General features: G+C 43.9%; 1 protein-coding gene across 4 annotated transcripts in view; it reads right to left on the bottom strand.

Moving 5' to 3' along the window:
- LOC106578893 (transmembrane protein 94) overlaps positions 1-24,053 on the bottom strand; it is a 34,777-nt gene continuing 10,724 nt past the window's right edge. For 3 of the 4 annotated variants that reach the window (XM_045702373.1, XM_014158131.2, XM_045702372.1), the window contains exons 3-30: positions 17,254-17,379; positions 17,024-17,151; positions 16,332-16,468; positions 15,935-16,149; positions 15,667-15,818; positions 15,181-15,283; positions 15,017-15,103; positions 14,770-14,886; positions 14,630-14,686; positions 11,446-11,550; positions 11,212-11,367; positions 9,120-9,299; positions 8,711-9,020; positions 8,435-8,608; positions 8,166-8,268; positions 7,878-8,086; positions 7,547-7,725; positions 7,240-7,452; positions 7,061-7,160; positions 6,747-6,855; positions 6,365-6,554; positions 5,294-5,371; positions 5,095-5,180; positions 4,913-4,994; positions 3,126-3,384; positions 2,689-2,782; positions 2,395-2,565; positions 1-2,225 (exon numbers count right to left, since the gene is read on the bottom strand). In XM_045702373.1, the coding sequence (XP_045558329.1) occupies positions 2,153-2,225; positions 2,395-2,565; positions 2,689-2,782; positions 3,126-3,384; positions 4,913-4,994; positions 5,095-5,180; positions 5,294-5,371; positions 6,365-6,554; positions 6,747-6,855; positions 7,061-7,160; positions 7,240-7,452; positions 7,547-7,725; positions 7,878-8,086; positions 8,166-8,268; positions 8,435-8,608; positions 8,711-9,020; positions 9,120-9,299; positions 11,212-11,367; positions 11,446-11,550; positions 14,630-14,686; positions 14,770-14,886; positions 15,017-15,103; positions 15,181-15,283; positions 15,667-15,818; positions 15,935-16,149; positions 16,332-16,468; positions 17,024-17,151; positions 17,254-17,379 (3,993 nt within the window). In that variant the 3' untranslated portion in view covers positions 1-2,152. The remainder of the gene's footprint in view (positions 2,226-2,394; positions 2,566-2,688; positions 2,783-3,125; positions 3,385-4,912; positions 4,995-5,094; positions 5,181-5,293; positions 5,372-6,364; positions 6,555-6,746; positions 6,856-7,060; positions 7,161-7,239; positions 7,453-7,546; positions 7,726-7,877; positions 8,087-8,165; positions 8,269-8,434; positions 8,609-8,710; positions 9,021-9,119; positions 9,300-11,211; positions 11,368-11,445; positions 11,551-14,629; positions 14,687-14,769; positions 14,887-15,016; positions 15,104-15,180; positions 15,284-15,666; positions 15,819-15,934; positions 16,150-16,331; positions 16,469-17,023; positions 17,152-17,253; positions 17,380-24,053) is intronic. The other variant, XM_014158132.2, reaches the window with a different exon arrangement.

The raw sequence follows: 24,053 nt of genomic DNA, 5'->3' as shown, positions 1-24,053 counted from the left end.
TACGCTCCAACCAAAGGGAGCCTATGAAGACCACAAGTGTGCAAGGCCCGATCCTGAGGTGTTAATCTAAAAAGGTAGGCACCATGTTTTTATGCCATCTTGGGCCCTGCCCCGACTCCTAGTCAATATAACATGAGCATTGTAGCCCGCATTCAAAACAAAGACGGGTAAACAATACCAGAGCACGTGGTGAGAAGTCGAGAGGTGTGGCGCACGCATTATCAAATGTATACATTTATATACAGTTTGACTGGGGCACAGGAGTTTTTTCTGACCATGTGATACAACCAGGGAAAAACTCCAGACCGAAGTGCATAGGGTGCCATTTGGGAAACAAGGACAAGAAGATCAACACATCAAGCTGTAAAAATAAGATACAACAAAAATGAAAATAGAACAGCAGTGGCTGATCAATCTGGAGCTAGTCATCATTTGTAGAGTTCAAATGGGTCTACTGATATGATCACCCAACACAGACAGGTAGCCTGGTGGGTCTCACTAACTCTGCTTCTAGGCCGGGATTCAATCTGAAACCACCATTCGCCGCTTGACGTAGGTCATTTCCAAATGAGCCGAGATCTGCAGCTTTTACCTTAAATGGGATCTTCACGAACGCGGTAACATTGAATTGAAAGCAGCATTGTCTATAAGCGTGATCGGAATGAATCGCAGACTATGTCAGCTTGCGCATTGTTGTTGTCGAATGCAGAAACAAGCACACAAGCTAGTAAAAAAAGACAACTGGATGACATGAAGCACCTTCAGGATACCCTGGGATGCTCTAGAACCCTAGAGGTTATTCAAGTCTACAACACCACTGACAAAACCTTATTAGCTGAGTAGACCACAGTCCCTCAGTAGAACTCTGGCGGGAAAAACAGTATGTACACAAGGATCAAACCAGTCTAGGATGATTGATGATTATTAAACCATAAATCCCTTTCTTACAGTACATGAGTTTCAAAGTGGCAGGCTAGCACATTCTTCAAAATACAATTTACCTAGAAAGAGACTAATTCGGTTCTACTTGTTTATAGTAAATTAATCTTCATTACTTATTGCATTAGAGCATGATTGCCCTTGGCTTAGCTCGGGAGTCGGATCGTGTGGGTGAAACAAAGGAAACATTTGTTAGGAAGGAAAATCACAAGGGATATTCCTCTTGGATCCTGGTTAAGAACATGCCACGTTCATTATATGGCTAGAAGGCTGGGCTATAAAGAGTCTTGTTAAGAAATCCTTAGTATGGTGAACAGAACCTTTCAGAAACTGGTTCACGTGAATCCACAGGGTTAGCACTACATTGTGGACTCCAGACATCACCTGATGGCAGGCTTTTCAGGTCTATCAATGCCAATTATTTGACAGATTTAGGACCAGGACGTTGTCCCAGACCAGGATCTGGGCCATGTTACTAGATACAGCATCCGTTCCTTTTAGCACTGCTTGGCGTTCAGATATACAGCAGCAAGTGGCTGTAATGACTGACTACATTCAAGGTGAAGGCTATTGTACTCTACTATGGTATTGGGATTCACGTGAAAGGGGGAGACATGCTGAAGTGTGATAATCCCCATGTGAGCCAGTATCAGAGACAAGGAGAAAATACCCCCTTCCCTAAACTCAAGTAGGGGCTACTGTAAAACTTTCCCCATGCGTTAAAAAAACATTCCACTCTATAATAAATTATTCACATTTCTATGCTGTCTTTCTTTTAAAAGCAAAAAAGGAAAGAACATTCTTTGGGATTTTCCTTTTTTTTTTTAACATAACAATGATACAATATAATTTAAATCTAAAAAATAAAAAAGATTGGATTTTCGCAGTGCTAAACCACCCAGCACGTGTAGCGGTTTGGAGGACCTGCTAGGCAAAGTGCTTTCAGGTTGAGGTGGGTTGAGTGATCCTGGGTTCAAGTCAATGGGCACTCATGAGGAGTTTGATTCTGGGTTTAAGGTAGAAGTTCCCCTAAACCACAGATCTAGAATCAGATAACCCTGTCTCCAATCCTAACAGAGGGATGAGAACCATCTGACCCTGTGTCAGTGGTTAGGGACAACTTCGACCTCCTCCAGATTCTGGTGCCTCATCTTTTCCCAGTGGGCTGATTGGTTCACAGCATGCATTGCCACGCCCCTCTGTTAATTGTCAATCAGAAGGGAGAGTTCATCCCTAGTTTAGTCTCAAACTGTAGCTTCTGTCTCTTCTGGTAGCGAACCCTCACCCTGCAGACAGAAGGAATGGAAAGATCAACACATGAGAACCATTCTCCCCCCACATGACATCATCCTCCATCCCACAATCCTCTACTTTCAACCCTTTGTCTTTTCCGCAATCTTTCTCCCATCATACCCCTCCTACTCCTCCTCTCACCCCTTCCTTCCTCCATCTTACCGTATCTCGTGTAGTTTGACGGCCTCGTTGAGCAGCACTACCACCAGGCAGGACAGGGAGACCAACAGCCAGGCCAGCATGGGGATGTCCTTCAGGCCAAAGGTCAAAGAACCCGACCTGTCCTGCCACAGCTTGTAGTCCACCGTGGCCTGTACCATCTGACCCAACAGACTGGAGGTGGGGAGGAAGGGAGGGGAAGAGTGAGAGTATCAGATGGATGCCAACAAAAACAAACATATCTATTGCAGCTGCCGCTTCGTAGTTGTTGGAAACAGTTAGGCTACACACACTTACACTACAAGGACAGTGAGGCACCACCAGGTGTTGCTGAAAGGGTTCTTCTTCCACAGAGGCTGGGAGCGATGGACGTAACTTAGCGAGATGACCACTGGAAAAGAGGAAGGGAAGACACAAAGACATGATTATCCAGGGGCAGAACAGAAGTCAGAGGCTGCGTCTGAAATGGAAACCTATTCCCTATATCACACCCTGGTTAAAAGTAGTGCACTATATAGGAAATAGGGTGCCATAGGGCTCTGGTCTAAAGTAGTGCACTATATAGGGAATATGGTGCCATAGGGCTCTGATCTAAAGTAGTGCACTATATAGGGAATATGGTGCCATAGAGCTCTGGTCTAAAGTAGTGCACTATATAGGGAATATGGTGCCATTTAGGATGCATCCTGACTTAACAGATGCAGGGGTGAGAGTTCACCGAGAGCTCCTCCTACCGGTGTGCAGGGCCAGGAACCCAGCCATGACCTTCTGAGTGAGCAACAGGCCGTTGGACAGCTCTCTGAACCAATGGGGAGCGTCTCGAGCTGAACTGACACTAAGGATATCAGTACAGTTGATGGTGGTGTTCTCTGCCAGCGTCAGGTTGTTGGTCCTCAGGCAGACCTCGTGCAGCGTGAAGCCAAAGCCTAGCAGGTAGGCACACACGGTCAGGCCAAACTTCAACAGGAAACAACCCAGGAAGTAGGTCTGCGTCTGCAGGAAGTATATGTACACAAATCAAGATGTTAAAAGGAATGCTATGGTAGACGTCATGAGTAAGATACTTTTGTATATATAGTGTATGTGGACACCCCTTCAGATGAGAGGATTTGGTTATTTCAGCTATTAAAATGGAGCACACAGCCACGCAATCTCGACAGACAAATATTGCAGTACAATGGCCTTACTGAAGAGCTCAGTGACTTTCAATGTGGCATTGTCATAGGACGCCACTTTTCCAACAAGTCAGTGTCACATTTCTGCCTTTCTAGAGCTGCCTCGTCAACTGTAAGTGCTGTTATTGTGAAGTTGAAACTTCTAGGAGCAACAACGGCTCAGCCGCAAAGTGGTAAGCCACACAAGCTCACAAAATGGGACAGCAGAGTGCTGAAGTGTGAAGCAACACTCACTACCCAGTTCCAAACTGCCTCTGGAAGCAATGTCAGCACAAGAACTGTTCGTCGGGCGCTTCATGAAATGGGTTTCAATGGCCGAGCAGCCGCACACAAGCCTAAGATCACCATGCTCAATTCCAAGCGTCGGCTGGAGTGGTGTAAAGCTCAGCACCATTGGACTCAGGAGCAGTGGAAATGTTATGAATCACACTTCACCATCTGGCAGTCCGACGAACGAATCTGCGTTCGGCGGATGCCAGGAGAACGCTACCTGCCCCAATGCATAGTGCCAACTGTAAAGTTTGGTGGAGGAGGAATAATGGTCTGGGGCTGTTTTTCATGTTTTTTTTTCAAGTTCCAGTGAAGGGAAATCTTAACGCTACAGCATACAATGACGATTCTTCCAACTTTGTGGCAACAGTTTGGGGAAGGCCCTTTCCTGTCTCAGCATAACAATGCCCCTGTGCACAAAACAAGGTCAATACAGAAATGGTCTGGTGAGATCGGTGTGACTTGACTGGCATGCACAGAGCCCTGACCACAACCCCATCGAACATCTTTGGGATGAATTGGAACACCGACTGCGAGCCAGGCTTAATCTCCCAACATCAGTGCCAGACCTCACTAATGCTCATGGCTGAATGGAAGCAAGTCCCCACAGCACTGTTCTAACATCTAGTGGAAAAACTTCCCAGAAGAATGGAGGCTGTTATAGCAGCAAAGGGGGGACCAACTCCATATTAATGCCCATGATTTTGGAATGAGATTAGACCAGCAGGTGTCCACATACTTTTGGTATGTAGTGTATCAATAATAAGCATCTGACTCAGCATATTTGGAGTTGGCAAATCATGACAATCCTCACAAAATTAGCATAGCGTGAAGTAATATTTGCACTCACTGTATATAGACTTTTTGTTTTCTTTTGTTCTACTGTATTATTGACTGTATGTTTTGTTTATTCCATGTGTAACTCTGTGTTGTTGTATGTGTCGAATTGCTACGCTTTATCTTGGCAAAGTCGCAGTTGTAAATGAGAACTTATTCTCAACTAGCCTACCTGGTTAAATAAAGGTGAAATAAAAAATAGAAATATGTCTGAAACAGGGCCGGTGCGGGTATAGTACCTTTCTAGGGATGGCATCTTGGTTCTTCCCTGTGGCCACATTCATCACAGAACTGTCTGGTGGCTTTCCTAAGAATGAAACACTGCCAACACAACACACAGAGACATGGTTAGTATCATGTAAGTCTACTGTTGTACTATATAACACGAGTGTGAAATCTCTATGGTTGGTAGTGGTGGTACCTGAGCAATGGACAGCTGAAGCAGGACAACCACAGGATGTCAGTGATGTTCATAGGAGGAGGGAGCTGGGCTAGGCAGGCCAGAAACTACACCAACGGGAGGGGAAACAATAACGGAATCAAATATTCAGGTTTAACTGTTGCATCCTCAGTTCTTTTATTATAGTTGAAATTAATTGGCTGTACAGGTGTCCTCTCACCTGGATGAGGACCAGGGTCAGCTGACACTGCAACAGGAACAGGAAGCTCTTGCGGATGGTGTAGGTAGTGTGACGTGCCTGGAAAGGAATCATAACTTGTCAAATAAATATATTGTATCTTTGTGTGTCTGTACATGTTTCGCTACCTCATCAGAACTAGAATGTTCCGACAAGGTAGGAAAACAAGAATAATTTGGAAAGTCTGTACTTTTTTCAGGTCCTGAATTTGTTAACATGCTATTTTAGTCTTAAGGGTTAGGTTTGGGGTTAAGGTTAAATAAAGGTTAGGGAAAATAGGATTTTGAATGGCAATACATTTTTACTCCCCAAAAAGTCCTGAAATGTCATGAGAGAGAGAGAGCGAGAATGTGGTCGGAAATCCCACTTGTCACCCAACGTCCCCCACCATGCAAAAAAAATTAAAAAGTTGCGAAATTTAAAAAAACGCTCAGAACTCCCTCCCCAAAAAATGCAGCTCCAAATTCGCTCAATTCATTTTGTTTAAAAATATCATTTAACAAAACACCCCATCTACTTTTGTGACTATGTACCATTTGGTTTTGAAGTAGGCTGTCGTAAGAAGCTTCAACATTTCAACATGTCGTAGGCTATTAAACAAGAATCTACCTGATGGTAGGCTGTGGCCACCGTGTTAAAAAACAAATAGCTATTTCTCTAATCTATTGATGATCAGATACTTCAGCCATAACTGGTTCTGTTGCGCTCACATTTTACAGTCAATAGACATCTTTAGTATTGTTCCAAACGTACTCCTTTCTTCATAAAAAAAAAAAAGAATAGCCTGTATAGAAATGAAAACGTCTCTGGTGCTGCAGCATGGGTTCATTCATCGTCTTGCCATCAATTATACAGGCTGTGTGACCTAGTTCTTGGTTGACTCATCCACAGCTCTGTGCATTAGTAATGGGGTAGGCTAAATAAATACAATAGAAATCAGAGCGGGAGAGAAGGACGACACTTTTAAAAAAACACTTTTATGCTCTCCACGTGCCAGAAAAATTACTCATGCTCTGCTCCAGCTCCACTCACATCCTCTGGTGTGTGTCTCACCTGTTCTATGAGTTTGACCATGCTGACAGACTCCCCCTGGTGGAAGGTGACAGAACAGGCCAGGGTGTTGAGTTGACCAGACAGACTGAGAGGAGACAGACCCTCCACCTCCCCGTTCAGCCCTGCTCCTATAGCGTAGCCAAACGTCTCCCACGAACACCGCGACGGGTACAGGGGGTCCAGGGCGATGCTGGGGGGGGGGGTTAGGAAACAGCGTGTGTGTGATCTGCATTCCTCTCCATACTGTCATTAAGTCCAGCAATATTATGTGGTTGTAAGTGTACTTATGGACGCACATCAAAGACTATTTATAAATGAACTAGGCAGCAGCTGCTGTGTTTGTGACATGTGATTACGTGTGTGTGTGTGTGTGTGTGTGTACCTGAGGTCACTCTGTAGAAAGAGGCAGCTGTTGCGGAAGTTAGCAGAGCTCCCCAGGCAGCATGTCACTTCTCTGTTCTCCTGCATGATCTTGATCATCTCACACATGGCTACACACAGTGAGAGATTTAGAGCACTCACACATGCGTAGCTGTAACACGCATAACTACATTGCATATCTTGTGATACAATACACTCCTATACAGTGGTCAATTGATTTGTATATTAAAATATAGGAATGTCTCGGAAACCAATACTACGGTTTTTGAAAAACAGAAAAGCTTGTTTCATGTAAGTGGAGATGTTCAGACTCACTCTCTGGGGTACAGTCGGTGAAGAGGGGTACCAACAGAGGCACGTTGTCAATGTTCTTCAGGTGAGGACGAACCTGGTGGATACCACGAGGTAGCTTGGCCTGGAGGGAGACAGAAGGATTAGCATGAGACAGGGGGAAGGGACAGACGAGGGAAGACAAACAGTACTTGTTCCTGTACCCGGTTGCAGTCCTCCAGGAAGCTGGGGACATCAGTGGTCTCCTCCTCCGGTAACAGCAGCCCTTCTGCCTCATCTCTAGAGTCTTGATGGTCATCGTGTACGGAGTACTGGCCGGGGCTGTTGGGGGCGCCGTCACAGGGACTGTCTCTGTTTGGGGTCAGAGAGATATGACAGTTCCACCCTGTTTCCAGGCCCATCTTCTCTGCAAACACCTACCACATTCACAAAACAGACAGATCATCATCATCATCACCGGCATCATCATCATCATCACATACATCTCAGCAAACCCACAGACACACACACCTTGCTGCGTAGTTCGTCCTCCATAGAGAAGTAGACGAAGCGTATGCAGGCGGTGACCAGAGCGTCTATGAGCCTGACGGTGTCCAGACGAGCCTGGAACTGGGATGACACCATCCCCATGAAGATCTGACCACTCAGAGCCTGAACACAGTCGTCCTTCTCCACACCTCCTATACCCTCTATGGAGAGAGAGAGAGAAGAGGGGGACAACACAAAAATACATCCAAGCAAAAGTTACACTAAGGTACAAAACACATCTGTAAGTGTAGCAGCATCTCCCTTCCTGCATCCTCAACTCTTCCCTCCCTCCCTCCCTCCCTCCCTCCCTCACCATCAGAGCTCCAGGAGTTCCTGCGGGAGACATGTTTGATAGGGGTGGTGGAGGGCAGTTCTACCCCAGAGAAGAGGTTGGGTCCGGGGGCTAGTTCCACACATTTCCCATTGAGCTGGTTGGACAGAGACACCTGCATGGGCTTGTAGGCAAAAGCAGAGCAGTATCCCGACAGACAGGCCCGCTGGTAGAAGTCCAGAACCTTCTTCCTGTAGAGGGGTTACCATATAAAGGGTTAATAATGGTTTTCATGAGGCTGCCATAAGGCTGTTATTAGGCTGTTCTGACCTGTCGGAGCCAGAGAGGGGGTAGATGTCGGTTCCGTCCCAGACATCAGTGCAGGCCTCCAGGATGAGGTCAGCTGAGCCGTGAGACAACATCTGGACGTTATCTAGAGGTGATAGTTCAGGGGTCACAGAGGTGCAACAAAACGATTCCAAGAAAGAGGTCAAGGGTTAAAGGAGAGGGAGGGTAAGAGAGATAAGTGCGAGGGGAAAAATACAAAGAACAAAAGAGTTATAGAGAAAAAAATTAAATACAAATTGAGCTATTCTCACTGGAAGAGGAGTCTCTTATGAAGAGGGAGATGAGGTGGCTGATGGGAGGTTGTCTCTTGGTAAAGTTATGTTGGCGTCGAGGGACAGACTCCTTGGCCTTCTCCCCACAGGGCATCTGGTACAGAGCTAGGTGGTTCTCCTGTTTAAACAGCTCCCTCGCTCCAGGAGTGAACCCTGAGAGAAACCCAGGAAGAAAGAGAAGGGGTCAGTGTGTATGAGTCTGGAGTTCACAGAGTAAATGTATAGTTTTCTGTGTGATTCTCTTCCTCTCCTCACCTATAAGCCTGGACAGCTCACACAGTCCCCAGGGCACGTGGACGGGCAGCACGGCCCCGTGGCTCTCCTGCAGCGCCAGGTTACTGAGGTGGTCGGAGAAGCGGCAGAGCTGCTGGGTGACGCTGGCGTTGCACAGGTTGAGCAGGATGTTGAGGCCCAGGGGCTTGAGGCTGGGCAGGTGGCACTGCCAGCCCTGCTCGTCAAACTGGATACTCACCGGGTTCTGCTGGTCCTGAGACAGACTCAACATCTCCAGGTGGTAGTCACACACGTAGTCCTCCGCGTCATTGTCACAGCAACCCACCATGTCCTGAGAGAGGGGTGGTGAGAGAAAGGGGAGAGAAATGCTGTGTAGTAAGATGACAAGAGAATGATATACAGGATGTGTGTGTGTGTGTGTGTGTTTTACCTGTTCAGGGCCCTGATCCCCACCATCTGTGTCATGGCTGAAGCTGACATTAGATCCTGAGGGGTGTTTGGTGCGTGTGTGTGTCTCCCGTGCTTGCGAACAGCCAGTGTCATGTGACGTCTCGCTGGGCTCATACCCATCCATCATTGGCATACACAGCAGAGCCTCCCCCTCCTGTGTCTGACGGACAGGATGAACAGCCAATCAGACATCACTCTTTACACCACTGCTTTTCAGTGATTGAAAGTACTCAAGTTAAAATAAAGTAAATAAATACTTAAGTAGTTTTTTGGGGTATATTTTTCACAACTTTTAGGTCACTATATTCCTAAAGAAAATGTGTTTTTTCTCCATACTATTTTTCTCAGTACTATTACATTTTGAATGCTTAGCAGGACAGAAATGGTCCAATTCACAAACTTATCAAGAGAACATCCCAGGTCATCCCTACTGCCTCTGATCTGGTGGACTCACGAAACACTTTGTTTATAAATTATGTCGGACTGTGCCCCTGGCTATCCGTAAAATAAAAAAAATCGTAAATCGTGCCGTCTGGTTTCCTTAATAGGAATGTGAAATTATTCATAATTTTACTTTTGATACTTAAGTATATTTAAAAAAATACTTTTACTCAAGAAGTATTTTACTGAGTGATTTTCTATTAAGGTATCTTTACCTTTACCACCACTGCTGAAAAGACACACCTATCAAACGAGTCTCACAGGAACTAGATCATTGTCTCACGTCAGATAGCGCCATCTCACGGAAGACAATGGGAACTACAGAGCCTTCAGAAAGTATTCACACCCCTGGACTTTTCCCACATTTTGCGGTCTCACAAAGTGGGATTCAAATGGACTTGTCATTTTTTGACAACAATTTACACAAAATATTCTAATGTCAAAGTGGAAGAATTTTTTTGGACTAATGTTAGATATTTTTTTTTTTTTAAATACAAAAAAAAAAAAAAAAACATACTAATATACACTATGTATACAAAAGTACGTGGACACCCCTTAAAATGTGTGGTTTCGGCTATTTCAGCCACACTCGTTGCTGACAGATTGATAAGAGAATTATCTAATAAAGGTAAATGAATCAATAAACCATGATGAATTATTAGTCATACAGCATGGTTAATGAATAATCAATGTAATGATCGATTGGTCTGATTAGTTCCAGAAAGTCCAGGAACCACTGGAGAGGGAAAGAAATGTGTGTGTATGTAATTAGTGTAGAGAGCAGGGGACAGATGGTAAAGGGAGTAAAACTTCAAAGGGTTCCTAACCTTGAGGGAAAGGAACAAGCTGAGCTAGGTAGTGATAAACAGTGTGAGAAGTCAATGGGGGATGCAGGTCACCAACAGTTTGTGTGTAAATGCATGTGCGTAAGTAAGCAAGAACTATAAAATGACTGTTTTGTTATCCTGACCTCAGAACGTTCTCATGAATAAAGCTACAGAAACCTTTTGCAGAAAGCTGAGTCCTTGCCTAATTATTTAACCCATTGTCTTACAAACCTTGGGCATTAGTCAAGGCGAATTGATTATTGATTATTATCATCAAGATATCAAATTATTCTAACACAGATGTATAAAAATCAAGCACACAGCAATTCTAGAAGGGCACTGTGTGACCAACTGACTTGTTGGAAAGGTGGCATCCTATGACGGTGCAAAGTTGAAAGTCACAGCTCTTCAGTAAGGCCATTCCACTGCCAATGGAGATTACATAGCTGTGTGCTCGATTTTATACACCTGTCAGCAACGGGCGTGGCTGAAATAGCCAAAGCGGAAAGCAGCATCGTTGTCGTCAACGTCTTGTTTCATCTGCTGCATTGACCATGCAGACTGAACAGTGAGCGTCAAGCGGACTTGTGGTCGAGAACAACTGCACTCCTTGAGTGACAGGTGGTGGGGCATGGTGAGAGACGACTCAAGTAGCGGAGGAAACTATAAAAACGGACGTTACACACAGCGGAGTGGCGTATCACATTTAACCAAACATTGAAATACTGTTAGAAACAGTGAAGTAAATGTATCCATACCGGTATATAGGAAGATACGACATGCCACCCACACACACACACCCACCTCGTCCCGGTCCTCGGAGTTGACAGAGAGGTCGTCTCGCAGGTCTTCTTGACTGTCGTTGTGAGGCGGCTCCACGCGACCACTAAAGAACAGCACCGTCTCTGGACTGGGGTTAGGCCAGGATAATACACCCCGTTTATCCACACAACACAACACCTAGAGAGAGAAAGAGAGCGAGTTACACACAAATGCACACACACACACACACAAATGCACACACGCACACACACTTACAGTGACAGAGCCAAGTGTGTGTAGCAGGCTGGAAGTGTAGCAGAGTGTCTGTGACTCTCCCTTCAGCACACCCACCAGGTGTCTCCACACACACCGCAGCATCTCCTGCACACACACAAACACACATTTAGACTAGATAGCAATTTCACCCACTAAAAAAAATATATAGTTGATACAATTTTGCAGGCAATATAATCTACAGTATAGTGGGCTACAGTGGTAATTGAGGTAGATACAGTGTCTTCAGGAAGTATTCAAACCTCCTGACTTATTCCACATGTTGTTGTGTTACAGCCGGAATTCAAAATGGATTCAATTGAGATTTTGTATCACTGGCCTACACACAATACCCCATAATGTCAAAATGGAATTATGTTTAAAGAATTGTTTACCAATGAATAAAAAAAATGACTCATTGTGTGTACAATAATAGTGTTTAACATGATTTTTCAATGACTACCTCATCCCTGTAACCAACACATATGTGTAAAGTCCTTCAGTTGAGCAGTGAATTTCAAACACAGATTCAACCACAAAGATTGGGGAGGTGTTCCAATGCCTCACAAAGAAGAGCACCAATTGGTAGATGTGTAAAAAAAAGATTTAAAAGCTGATACTGAATATCCCTTTGAGCATGGTGAAGTTAATTACACTTTGTATGGTGTATCAACACCCCAAGTCACTACAAAGATACAGATGTCCTTCTTAACTCCGTTGCCGGAGAGGAAGGAAACCCCTCAGGGATTTCACCATGAGGCCAATGTTGACTTCAAAACAGTTAGAGTTTAATGGCTGTGATAGGAGAAAATTGTATTTACGTCACAATCCTAATACTAACCTAAATGACAGAGTGAAAAGAAGGAAGCCTGTACAGAATGAAAAATATTCCAAAACATGCATCCTGTTTGCAAACAAGACACTGAAGTAAAACTGCATGAAATGTGGAAAAGCAATTAATACAAAGCATTATGTTTGGGACAAATCCAACACATTACTGATTACAACGCTCCATGTTTTCAAACATAGTGGTGGCTGCATCATGTTATGGATATACCGCAAATTCCGGACTATAAGCCGCAACTTTTTTCCCAGGCTTTAAACCTCGCGGTTTAAACAATGACGCGGCTAATATATGGATTTTTCCCGCTTTCAAAATTTTTTTTTTCAGAAAAAAAAACACGTTCTGTGACGTGCTCAGTTTTTTGACGGCATGAAGCTTTCATTAGACCAATGAAATTGCCGAACGGGTTAAGCTCAAACATCTTTTTTGTTTACTGTTTAGATTAAATCGAGCGCTCTCAAACTTCCCATCATTCTGATTACGGTAGTCATTTTGTCACGCTCATCATGGCAAAGACATGGAGAAATGCATATGATGCAGCTTTCAAGTTGAAGGCGATTGATCTGGCTGTTGGAAAAGGAAATAGAGCTGCTGCATGGGAGCTTGGTCTTAATGAGTCGATGATAAGACGTTGGAAACAGCAGCGTGAGGAATTGACTCAGTGCAAAAAGACAACTAAAGCTTACTGCAAATTTTTTATTACAAGCCGTGTTTCGTTAAAGCCTATTTATTTTTGTTACAAGCCATGTTTCGTTAAAGCCTATTTATTTTTGTTACAAGCCATGTTTCGTTAAACCCTGTGTAAAGTTCATTTGTTTCAATGTACCGGTAGGCACCTGCGGCTTATAGACATGTGCGGCTTATTTATGTTCAAAATAATATATTTTTTAAATTCAGTGGGTGCGCTTAATAGTCCGGAAATTACAGTACTTGTAATCATTAAGGATTGGTGATAAAAATAAAACAAAGGAGCTAAGCACAGGCAAAATCCTAGAGGAAAACCTGGTTCAGTCTGCTTTCCACCAGACACTGAGATGAATTCACCTTTCAGCAGGACAATAACTTAAAACACAAGGCCAGATCTACATGAGTTGCTTAGCAAGACAACATTGATTGTTCCTGAGTGGCCTAGTTACAGCTGACTTAAATCAACTTGAAAATGGCTGTCTAGCAATGATCAACATCCAACTTGACAGAGCTTGAAGAATTTCAAAAAGAATAATGTGCAATTATACAATCCAGGTGTGCAAAGCTCTTCTTAGAAACTTACCCAGAAAGACTCACAGCTGTAATCGATTCCAAAGGTGCTTCTAATATGCATTGACTCAGTGGTGTGAATAAATGTGCAAACATTTTAAAAACATGTTTTCACTTTGTCATTATGGGATGTTGTGTGTAAACAAAATATATTTAATCCATTTTGCATTCAGGCTGTAACACAACAAAATGTGGAATAAGTCATGGGGTCTGTATATTTTCTGAAGGCACGGTATATAACTAGTGGAAAAGTGGAAAATAAAACACCTCTAGAACACCTTCATCTTTCCCAAAATGGTTGAAACCTAAATGTGAGTAAACACAGTATTTGTAGACGTCATTTTAGATGTCTTCAGTCTGACTACAGTCCAGGCGATGCAATCAGGGATTATGACCCAATACTCTCAGATGCTTCCTTTCCTTAAGTCCTTTTCTTAAGAAATTATATTTCTACCAGGTCCTTCTGACCATTTCCAGATTAATGTTCATCAAGTAAGGCATTTGAGTAAAGGAAGTCGTTTGAGAGTTGAAGTACACAGCTAGTGAGGTAGAGTTTCCCCATCATGCATTGCAAGCTAGAGGACAGAAGTGGCAGGCTCATGGGAAAGGCCGATCCAGAACCAAGCCCTATAGCAGGGAAGGGGTTAGTTCTGGACTGGGCCAATGTGTCAGTAACGTAGAGGTGGGGGCGGTGAGTACTGCCGTTTGTGGGGGGAGTCGAAGGGTTACGTGATTGGCTGAAGAAATGGTATGATGAAAAATTGCCCAAACTACATGAGTCAAATTTGCCCTTCCATTAGGGATGATCGGAGAAAGACTGATTGGCTGACAGCGAGAGAGAACCAATAGAAATTCCAAAGAGACAAGAGATCTCATGCCAGTTGAAGAAAATCAATCACATTAGGGATAAACAATGCAAAACCAAATATATGATTGGAGTCCCAAACAACAAAAGAAGATGAGTGAGGCGGGTGTGTGTGAGCTACAGGGTTTCACAGTGGTGGGTGCAGGGGCGAGGGCGGGCAGCGTGAGGACGGGGACAAGGGAGTGAGGGGGGAGACAGGGGTAGGACTTGAGGAGTTATACCTGGGAGGACACCACTTCAGTGTAGCTGCTTAAAGTGTCCTCGGAGAACTTAGCAAGCTGGGGCGAGAGAAGAGGCTAGTTAAACCACACAGGAGGCATCTCTCTGTGTCTCGCATGGCGCTTGTGTATGTGTTTCTCACCAGGCCAGTAGGAGAAGCTCTGCTGGACTCAGCCAGGACGCTAGCCTCTCCATAGGTGTTGACCAGCACCCACATGACAGGAAACAGCAGGGGAAGGATGGGCAGCACTCCCATCAGCTGGAACACAACACTTATTACAATAGGAATATTTTATAGGTTTGAAGAGATTCCGCCCCCACTGGTTAGCCAACCCTGCTATAAATATGGAGAAGGGGCACGGTCAGGAAGAGGTGTTCAGTCGCCATACCTGCAGCTGGATGAAGTTGAAGCGTCCAGGAGTGAGGCTAGGGGCGTCAAAGAAATAACGCACTGTATTCACAACCAAGAACGCCATCTATAGGAGGAGAGAGGGATAACATGAGGGACAACATCAAGTGGCTTTAATTAAGAAACTGTGTTTGCTTTCCTCACCAGTACAATAGGGCAGGCGAACTTGGCCATGATGGACTGAACGGTGAACCTCTCGTTATCCAGGGCTGTGATTGGTCGAGACAGAGCCAGGTCCAGACTGTTCCTGTAAAGCACAGAGGTGGATTCAGCCAGGGGTGTCAGTCATTTCAGATGACGTCATGAGACGGTTTGAGCCTCATCTTGGACAACAACAAACATGCAGTTTAGACCAGTATTAGACTTAATGTGGGTCTGGGAAACCTGCCCAGTATCTTTAAACTGCTTCAAAATGACACACTGAGATGTCACAATCACGGGACAATTTCAGGTTTCCTTTGACTCTAGATGATCATTCATGATTTGCGCAAACTTTCTCCTCGAGTTGAATTCTTGGACCAAGAATTGTTGGATAGCAAACTAGAAAGTGGTGAATTATTACCTCAAACCCGTTCACCTCAAAATCAAAGTTTGTCAGACTGTTTAGCCTCAAGAGGATGCATTGCCCACCTGACGCTGTCGAGGATGGGCGTGCGGACCACCCTGAAGAGGCGGTGCTGCTGGGGGCTCTGGGGACCCCTCTTCTGGTCCCCCCGGGGGGAGGGAGGGGGGGAACGAGGTGGGAACATGTCACCTGGCTCCAGAACTATATGATCGTCATCCTGGAGAAGGGAGATACAGGTGAGACATCCACATAAGCAGTATCCACCTCCTCTCTCACCTTTACCATCTACGCCTCCCTCCCTCTCTCCACCCCCCTCTTTCCCTCTCGCCGTACATTGATGCCTCTGAGAGAAGCGAATGTCTCCTGTCCTGGCCGTAGTGCTATGACGTCTCCCTCCACCAGTAGGGACACAGGCAGGTTGACCAGGTTGGAGTCGCGGTAGGTCCAGTGGAGTGACCAGGAGGGGGAGGAGGGGGTGTACAGGTCAGGGTAAAGGGAGGGAGACCACCTCATCCCCTCACCCAAATCTGCCCAGCCCGACAGGTAGCCTGGAGGCGGGAGAGAGAGGGTGGAAGGGGAAATTAAAAGATAGGATCATAAAACGAGAATGGTGTAAACTTGCCAACCTCAAGTAAAAGTGTTTATTGCTTAACGTTTTCCCTCCATTTAAATCTCCAACTGTCAACTCTCATCCCATCTCCTTCTTGCGCCATCCCCCCTTTTCTCTCACCGTTGAGCTGATTGATGATGCTGTTGAGTCGGTGTACCATCTCAGTTCTCCTCAGCCTCTGCTGTCGACCAATCAGCATGAAGCTCAGCGTGAAGAGCATGAGGAGGGCCGCAGCGTTCACCAGCTCTATCCCAGAACTACAGAGAGGAGAAAAGGAGAGATATGATAGCATTGAGACTGTTGGGGATTCCTGTGTTTCAATCTTATTTTACCGTGAGGTAGCTCTGATAGGAACCTTTGGGTTTAAGTTCCAGTCTAAACAACACCCACACGTTCCAGTCTAAACAACACCCACACGTTCCAGTCTAAACAACACCCACACGTTCCAGTCTAAACAACACCCACACGTTCCAGTCTAAACAACACCCACACGTTCCAGTCTAAACAACACCCACAATCAAATAAAATTAGACCATATGGACACAAATCCATACCGCGATATATTGCCTGAATTGATGCCATAACAATAAAGAGAATGCTAAGCTTATAACTTGAATGTGCACCACCGTTTATTCAAATGATCCTTTAAACTACTAGTCTGATGGTTGTAGCCACCAACTGTCCCATTAACAATCACCCATATTAACACACTTAATTCACATTTCTCTAGTATAGGCTACTTATCGTAATGAACGATATGGTCTGTGTGGATAATGTTCTGTCTATTGTCCCAGCTCTACAGTCAAACACACCTGCCGTGCGGCTGGTTGCCATAACAACAGAGAAGTCCCACCACCACCAGCAGTGTGAGGGCGGCTCCCGGCCAATGGAGACAGGAGTGGCGGTTGCCATGGTGAAGGAAGCTTTTCACCCACTGCTCCTAAAATAACATCAACAAACAAAACAGCTCATTACGCTCTACAACAAAGTGTGTGTGTGCGCGTCAATGTGTATGTATGTGAGTGTGTGCGGTGGTATCTACCTGTGCAGTGGGTTGTTTGCCACGGCCTGTGGTCTGGTGCTGGTCAAGCAGGGTGGTGAGCTGGTCCCTCAGTGTTCCCAGAGCCTGACCAGTGGACAAGCCCAGGGTCCCCACCCCCCCCTCCTCCTGACACACACACACACACAAAATATATCATTTGAATCCACAAATCACATTACAGTCAAGAATGATTCAAACACTTCAAAAGTCAGAAATTCATGGACATTTATGGTACAAAAAGCACCTTGTACACACAGCTTGGCTGCCCATAACAGCTGAAACAGAGCAGTACCATGCTAGCTGCTTTGCCTTGGTCCTATGCACAGCTAAACTGTACAGTAGAATTATCGTCACTAATGAGCTAAACTAACTGAAGCCAATAGGACACGGTTGTAAATGAGCAGAGATACAGCAGAGATCAGAGGTCGAACAATCGGCATGGCCGATTAACTTTTTATGGATAGGGGGCAGTATTTTCACGGCCGGATAAAAAACGTACCCGATTTAATCTGATTATTACTCCTGCCCAGAAACTAGAATATGCATATAATTATTAGCTTTGGATAGAAAACACTCCAAAGTTTCTAAAACTGTTTGAATGGTGTCTGTGAGTATAACTGAACTCATTTGGCAGGCCAAAACCTGAGAAGATTCCAAACAGGAAGCGCCCTCTCTGACCATTTCTTGGCCTTCTTTGTCATCTCTATCCAAAACAGGGGATCTCTGCTGTAACGTGACATTTTCTAACGCTCCCATAGGCTCTCAGAAGGCGCCAGAACGTTGAATGATGACTTTGCAGGCCATGGCTGAAAAACAGTAGCGCATTTGGTAAGTGGTCGATCTGAGAACAATGAGACTGGGGCGCGTGTGCACGAGACGACTCCATGTTTTTATTTTCAGTCTTTGAACAAAAACAACGACTCCCGGTCGGAATATTAACGCTTTTTTACGAGAAAAATCGCATAAAAATGGATTTTAAACAGCATTTGACATGCTTCGAAGTACGGTAATGGAATATTTTGTCACGAAACGCGCCGGGCGCGTCACCCTTCGGATAGTGTCTTGAACGCACAACAAAACGCCGCTATTTGGATATAACTATGGATTATTTGGAACCAAACCAACATTTGTTATTGAAGTAGAAGTCCTGGGAGTGCATTCTGACGAAGAACAGCAAAAGGTAATCCAATTTTTCTTATAGTAAATCTGACTTTGGTGAGGGCTAAACTTGGTGGGTGTCAAAATAGCTAGCCTGTGATGGCCGAGCTATCTACTCAGAATATTGCAAAATGTGCTTTCACCGAAAAGCTATTTTTAAAATCGGACACCGCGATTGCATAAAGGAGTTCTGTATCTATAATTCTTAAAATAATTATGTTTTTTGTGAACGTTTATCATGAGTAATTTAGTAAATTCACCGGAAGTGTTCGGTGGGAATGCTAGTTCTGAACGTCACATGCTAATGTAAAAAGCTGGTTTTTGATATAAATATGAACTTGATTGAACAAAACATGCATGTATTGTATAACATAATGTCCTAAGATTGTCATCTGATGAAGATCATCAAAGGTTAGTGCTGCATTTAGCTGTGGTTTTGTTTTTTGTGACATTATATGCTAGCTTGAAAAATGTGTCTGATTATTTCTGGCTGGGTACTCTGCTGACATAATCTAATGTTTTGCTTTCGCTGTAAAGCCTTTTTGAAATCGGACAGTGTGGTTAGATAAAGGAGAGTCTTGTCTTTAAAATGGTGTAAAATAGTAATATGTTTGAAAAATTGAAGTTTTCGGATTTTCGAGGACTTTGTATTTCGCGCCACGCCCATCATTCGATATTGGAGCAGGTGTTCCGCTAGCGGAACGTCTAGATGTTAGGGCCGATTTCAAGTTTTCATAACAATCTGTAATCGGCATTACATTGCAATAAATTGCAATCCATGAGGAGACTGCGTGGCAGCCTGACCACCTGTTACGCGAGTGCAGCATCAAAAGGACCTTGTGGCTGCAAGGAACCAAGGTCAGTTGCTAGCTAGCATTAAACTAAGCTTATAAAAAAAACTCTTAACATAATCACTAGTTAAACTTGTAATATCATCAACCATGTGTAGTTAACTAGCTTGTCCTGCGTTCCATATAATCAATGCAGTGCCTTTTAATTTAGCATCGAATTACAGCCTACTTCAACTTCGCCAGACGGGTGATGATTTAACAAAAGCGCATTCGCAAATAAAGCACAATCGTTGCACCAATGTACCAAACCATAAACATCAATGCCTTTCTTAAATTCAATACAGAAGTATATATTTTTTAAACCTGCATATTTAGTTAAAATAAATTCCTGTGAGCAGGAAATATTAACTATGGAAATTGTGTCACTTCTCTTGCGTTCTGTGCAAGCAGAGTCAGGGTATTTGCAGCAGTTTGGGATGCCTGGCACATTGTGAACTGTGTGAAGACCATTTCTTCCTAACAAAGACCGTAATTAATTTGCCAGAATTTTACATAATTGACATAACTTTGAAGGTTGTGCAATGGAAGTGCAATATTTAGACTTCGGGTTGCCACCCGGTCGATAAAATACTTAACAGTTCCGTATTTCACTGAAAGAAAACGTTTTGATTTCTAAATAATTGTTTCCGGATTTGACCACGTTAATGACCTAAGGCTCGTATTTCTGTGTGTTATTATATTATAATTAAGTCTATGATTAGATAGAGCAGTCTGACTGAACGGTTGTAGGCAGCAGCAGGCTCGTAAGCATTCATTCAAACAGCACTTTCCTGCATTTGCCAGCAGCTCTTAGCAATGCTTGAAGCACAGCGCTGTTTATGACTTCAAGCCTATCTAATCCTGAGATCAGGCTGGCAATACTAAAGTGCCTATAAGAACATCCAATAGTCAAAGGTATATGAAATACAAATGGTATAGAGAGAGAACTAGTCCTATGATAACTACAACCTACAACTTCTTAACTGGGAATATTGAAGACTCGTGTTAAAAGGAACCACCAGCTTTCATATGTTCTGTTCTCATGTTCTGAGCAAGGAACTTAAACGTTAGCATTTTTACATGGCATATATTGCACTTTTACTTTCTTCTCCAAACACTGTTTTTGCATTATTTAAACCAAAGTGAACATATTTCATTATTTATTTGAGACTAAAATGATTTTACTTTTGTATTATATTAAGTTAAAATTAAAGTGTTCATTGTTCATTCAGTATTATTGTAATTGTCATTATAACAAATATTAATTTATATATATATTGTTTTAAATAATAATTAAAATTAAAAAAATATCATTTTAGATAATTTGGCACTATGTCCAACCGGCTTCACAACCGCAGACCACATGTACGGCGTCGTGTGGGCGAGCAGTTTTCTGATGTCAACGTTGTGAACAGAGTGCCCCACGGTGGCAGTGGGGTTATGGTACGGGCAGACATAAGCTACGGACAACGAACACAATTGCATTTTTATCGATGGCAATTTAAATGCTCAGAGGTACTTTGACGAGATACTGAGGTCCAATGTTGTGCCATTCATCCGCCGCCATCACCTCATGTTTCAGCATGATAATGCACAGCCCCATGTCGCAAGGATCTGTACACAATTCCTGAAATCTGAAAATGTCCCAGCTCTTCCATGGCATGCATACTTAGACATGTCACCCACTGAGCATGTTTGGGATGCTCTGGATCGATGGGTACGACAGCATGTTCCAATTCCCGCCAATATCCAGCAACTTCGCACAGCCATGGAAGAGGAGTAGAACAACATTCCACAGGCCACAATCAACCTGATCAACTCTATGCGTAGGAGATGTGTTGCACTGCACTGCATGAGGCAAATGGTGGTCACACCAGATACTGACTGGTTTTCCTTTTCTTAAGGCATCTGTGACCAACAGATGCATATCTGTATGACCAGTCATCTGAAATCCATAGATTAGTGCCTAATGAATGCATTTAAATTGACTGATTTCCTTAGATGAACTGTAACATCTGAAATTGTTGTGTTTATATATATATACATTTTTCAGTTTTGTTATGCGCAACAGTAGTGAAGCCAGCTGCAGTGGAACAGTCATGCCTAATGTCAGTGGGTTAGGGTTACAACAGAAGTGAAGCCAGCTGCAGAGGAACAGTCATGCCTAATGTCAGTGGGTTAGGGTTACAACAGAAGTGAAGCCAGCTGCAGAGGAACAGTCATGCCTAATGTCAGTGGGTTAGGGTTACAATGGAAGGGAAGCCAGCTGCAGAGGAACAGCCATGCCTAATGTCAGTGGGTTAGGGTTACAATGGAAGGGAAGCCAGCTGCAGAGGAACAGCCATATCTAATGTCAGTGGGTTAGGGTTACAATGGAAGGGAAGCCAGCTGCAGAGGAACAGCCATATCTAATGTCAGTGGGTTAGGGTTAGAATGGAAGAGAAGCCAGCTGCAGAGGAACAGCCATATCTAATGTCAGTGGGTTAGGGTTACAATGGAAGAGAAGCCAGCTGCAGAGGAACAGCCATATCTAATGTCAGTGGGTTAGGGTTACAATGGAAGGGAAGCCAGCTGCAGAGGAACAGTCACACCTAATGTCAGTGGGAACCCAATCTTTTCCCACACTCTACAGACACACCTAATTTGAGCTCAGCTTTGTTTTCAAGCTCCACATCCCACACAGCTATAAATAAATGGACAATTCTCCAGAGTCAAGAAGCAGAAAATCCTGTAGACATGGACACACACACAAACACACCCGGACGTCAGAGCCTGTGTGACACCGCTTCAGCATCCTAATGCCTGGCTAGCCTGTCTCATCTCTCGCTGCCCTACACTGAATCTTGGTCTAGCTCAGCAACAGCTCAGTGCCAGCTGGACTAGCTGACTGAATGTGCCTCTGCAATGTCTGGCTAGATGATACAGGAGAGTGTAAAAAGAGAAGAGGCATATGAAAGCTGAAAGAAAGAGTGCATGGGTGGAAAGAAGAGAAACTGTATTGAGGGTTGTGCTTTGCAGTGTTTCCGCAGCAGTTGTTTAGCTGTGGTGGTGCGCCATGACAAAATTACAGTCCACATTTAATTTTGCTCTGCAAACAAAACAAGTAATGAATAGAAAAACTACTCTACTCTGAGGTTGTCAGATTGATCTATTTACCTAGTCAGCTTGTTGTGTGTTTTATGCAAGATAAATATTCCTTGAGGAACAAGTTACGAGTGCTATAGGGAGGGAAACATGCATTCTGACAAGAAGTCAATGCATGACAATTCTTGCAATTGCAGGGAAAACAGAAGTTAATGGCCTTTGTTAAAAAGGGGACCCCAGCATTCCATTCCTACTTTTAACTCCTAAAGTTAACTGCAACATTTTAAACCAAGAGTTTTTAGCAGTGGCATGGTTAAGTAAGTTACCACTGCTATTCCCTGTGAGTGCATAGGGGAGAGTGGGGCTAAATGTAACATGGGTAAATTGTTTAATTTCTGGGAGGTGGAAATATATTTTTTCCCTTCATTTTGGAGTAGAAAGTCCTTTTAAAAAGTCACCCAAACTGAGCATAGTCCTTCTACATAATCCCCAGGCCCCTAAAACAAGTGGGGGTAGGGACCCAACCTTTGTGTGGTAGCAGGGAGTAGCAGCACTTGCTATGCAAACGTGAGTATAACTCTTTTTTTCACTCATCAATCTACACAAAATACCCCATAATGTCAAAGCAAAAACAGGTTTTTTTTAAATGTTTGCAAATTTATGAAAAAATATGAATAAATAAAAATATCACATTTACATAAGTATTCAGACCCTTCGCATAGTACTTTGTTGAAGCACCTTTGGAAGCGATTACAGCCTCGAGTCTCCTTGGGTATGACACTACTAGCTTGGCACACCTGTATTTGGGGAGTTTCTCCCATTCTTCTTTGCAGAGCCTCTCAATCTCAGATCCTCTCAAGATCCTCTTCTCCCTTGATTGCTCAGTTTGGTATTATGTGTAGATTGATATGGAAAAAAATATAATTTAACCATTTTAGAATAATGCTGTAACGTAACAAGATGTGGAAAAAGTCAAGGGGTCTAAATACTTTCCGAAAGTACTGTAAGTGAAAGAGCTAGCTTACTACCTCTATGCTAACGTTAACTAGCTATAGAACTACCGCATTTAGTTCACATCTTCCATCTAAATGTTTAAATTTTAGTCATTTAGCAGATGCTTATCCAGAGCGAATTACAGTAGTGAATGCATACATTTCTTTCTCCGTACTGGTCCCCCGTGGGAATCGAACCCACAACCCTGGCGTTGCAAACACAATGCTCTACCAACTGAGCCACACGGAACCTAAATAACACTGAATAACGCTAAAGTAACCAAATGAACATGTCTGCCAGCTGTTGGTAGCCAACTGCTGGTGCTGTCATGCTAGATAGTACAAGCCTATGGGAAAATAGTTGTTTTGTTCGCGATGGAGGGCAATGTTTTTGTATAGAGCCCTGTTGCTAGGGCCAAAACTGTGTGCGTCTGTGTGTGGATTGCGGGCTAAAACGAAACACGACGCCTCGGGCATGTATTCTATCATGGATGTGGTGACGTAGCGGTGAAAGGAGCCATGTTTTCTTTAGAGGGGTGGATAGTTTATTTCTGGAGCTAGCCGCATGATTTGTGTTTTGGGAGCACTTGGGCTCTGTGTGTGTGTGGATGGCTCGATGGATGGTGTATGTGGTGCCGGGGGAGTTTTCAATAGAGCCTGCCTGCGGCCTAAATTAAAATGTGATGCTTTGGTCATGGATCTGATTGTGGATCTGGGGTCATTTTGGAGAAGTCCC

The sequence above is a fragment of the Salmo salar genome, chromosome ssa19 (genome assembly GCF_905237065.1).
Source record: "Salmo salar chromosome ssa19, Ssal_v3.1, whole genome shotgun sequence".
NCBI classification, from domain to species: Eukaryota; Metazoa; Chordata; class Actinopteri; order Salmoniformes; family Salmonidae; genus Salmo; species Salmo salar.
This window is presented reverse-complemented; position numbering and strand designations above follow the sequence as displayed.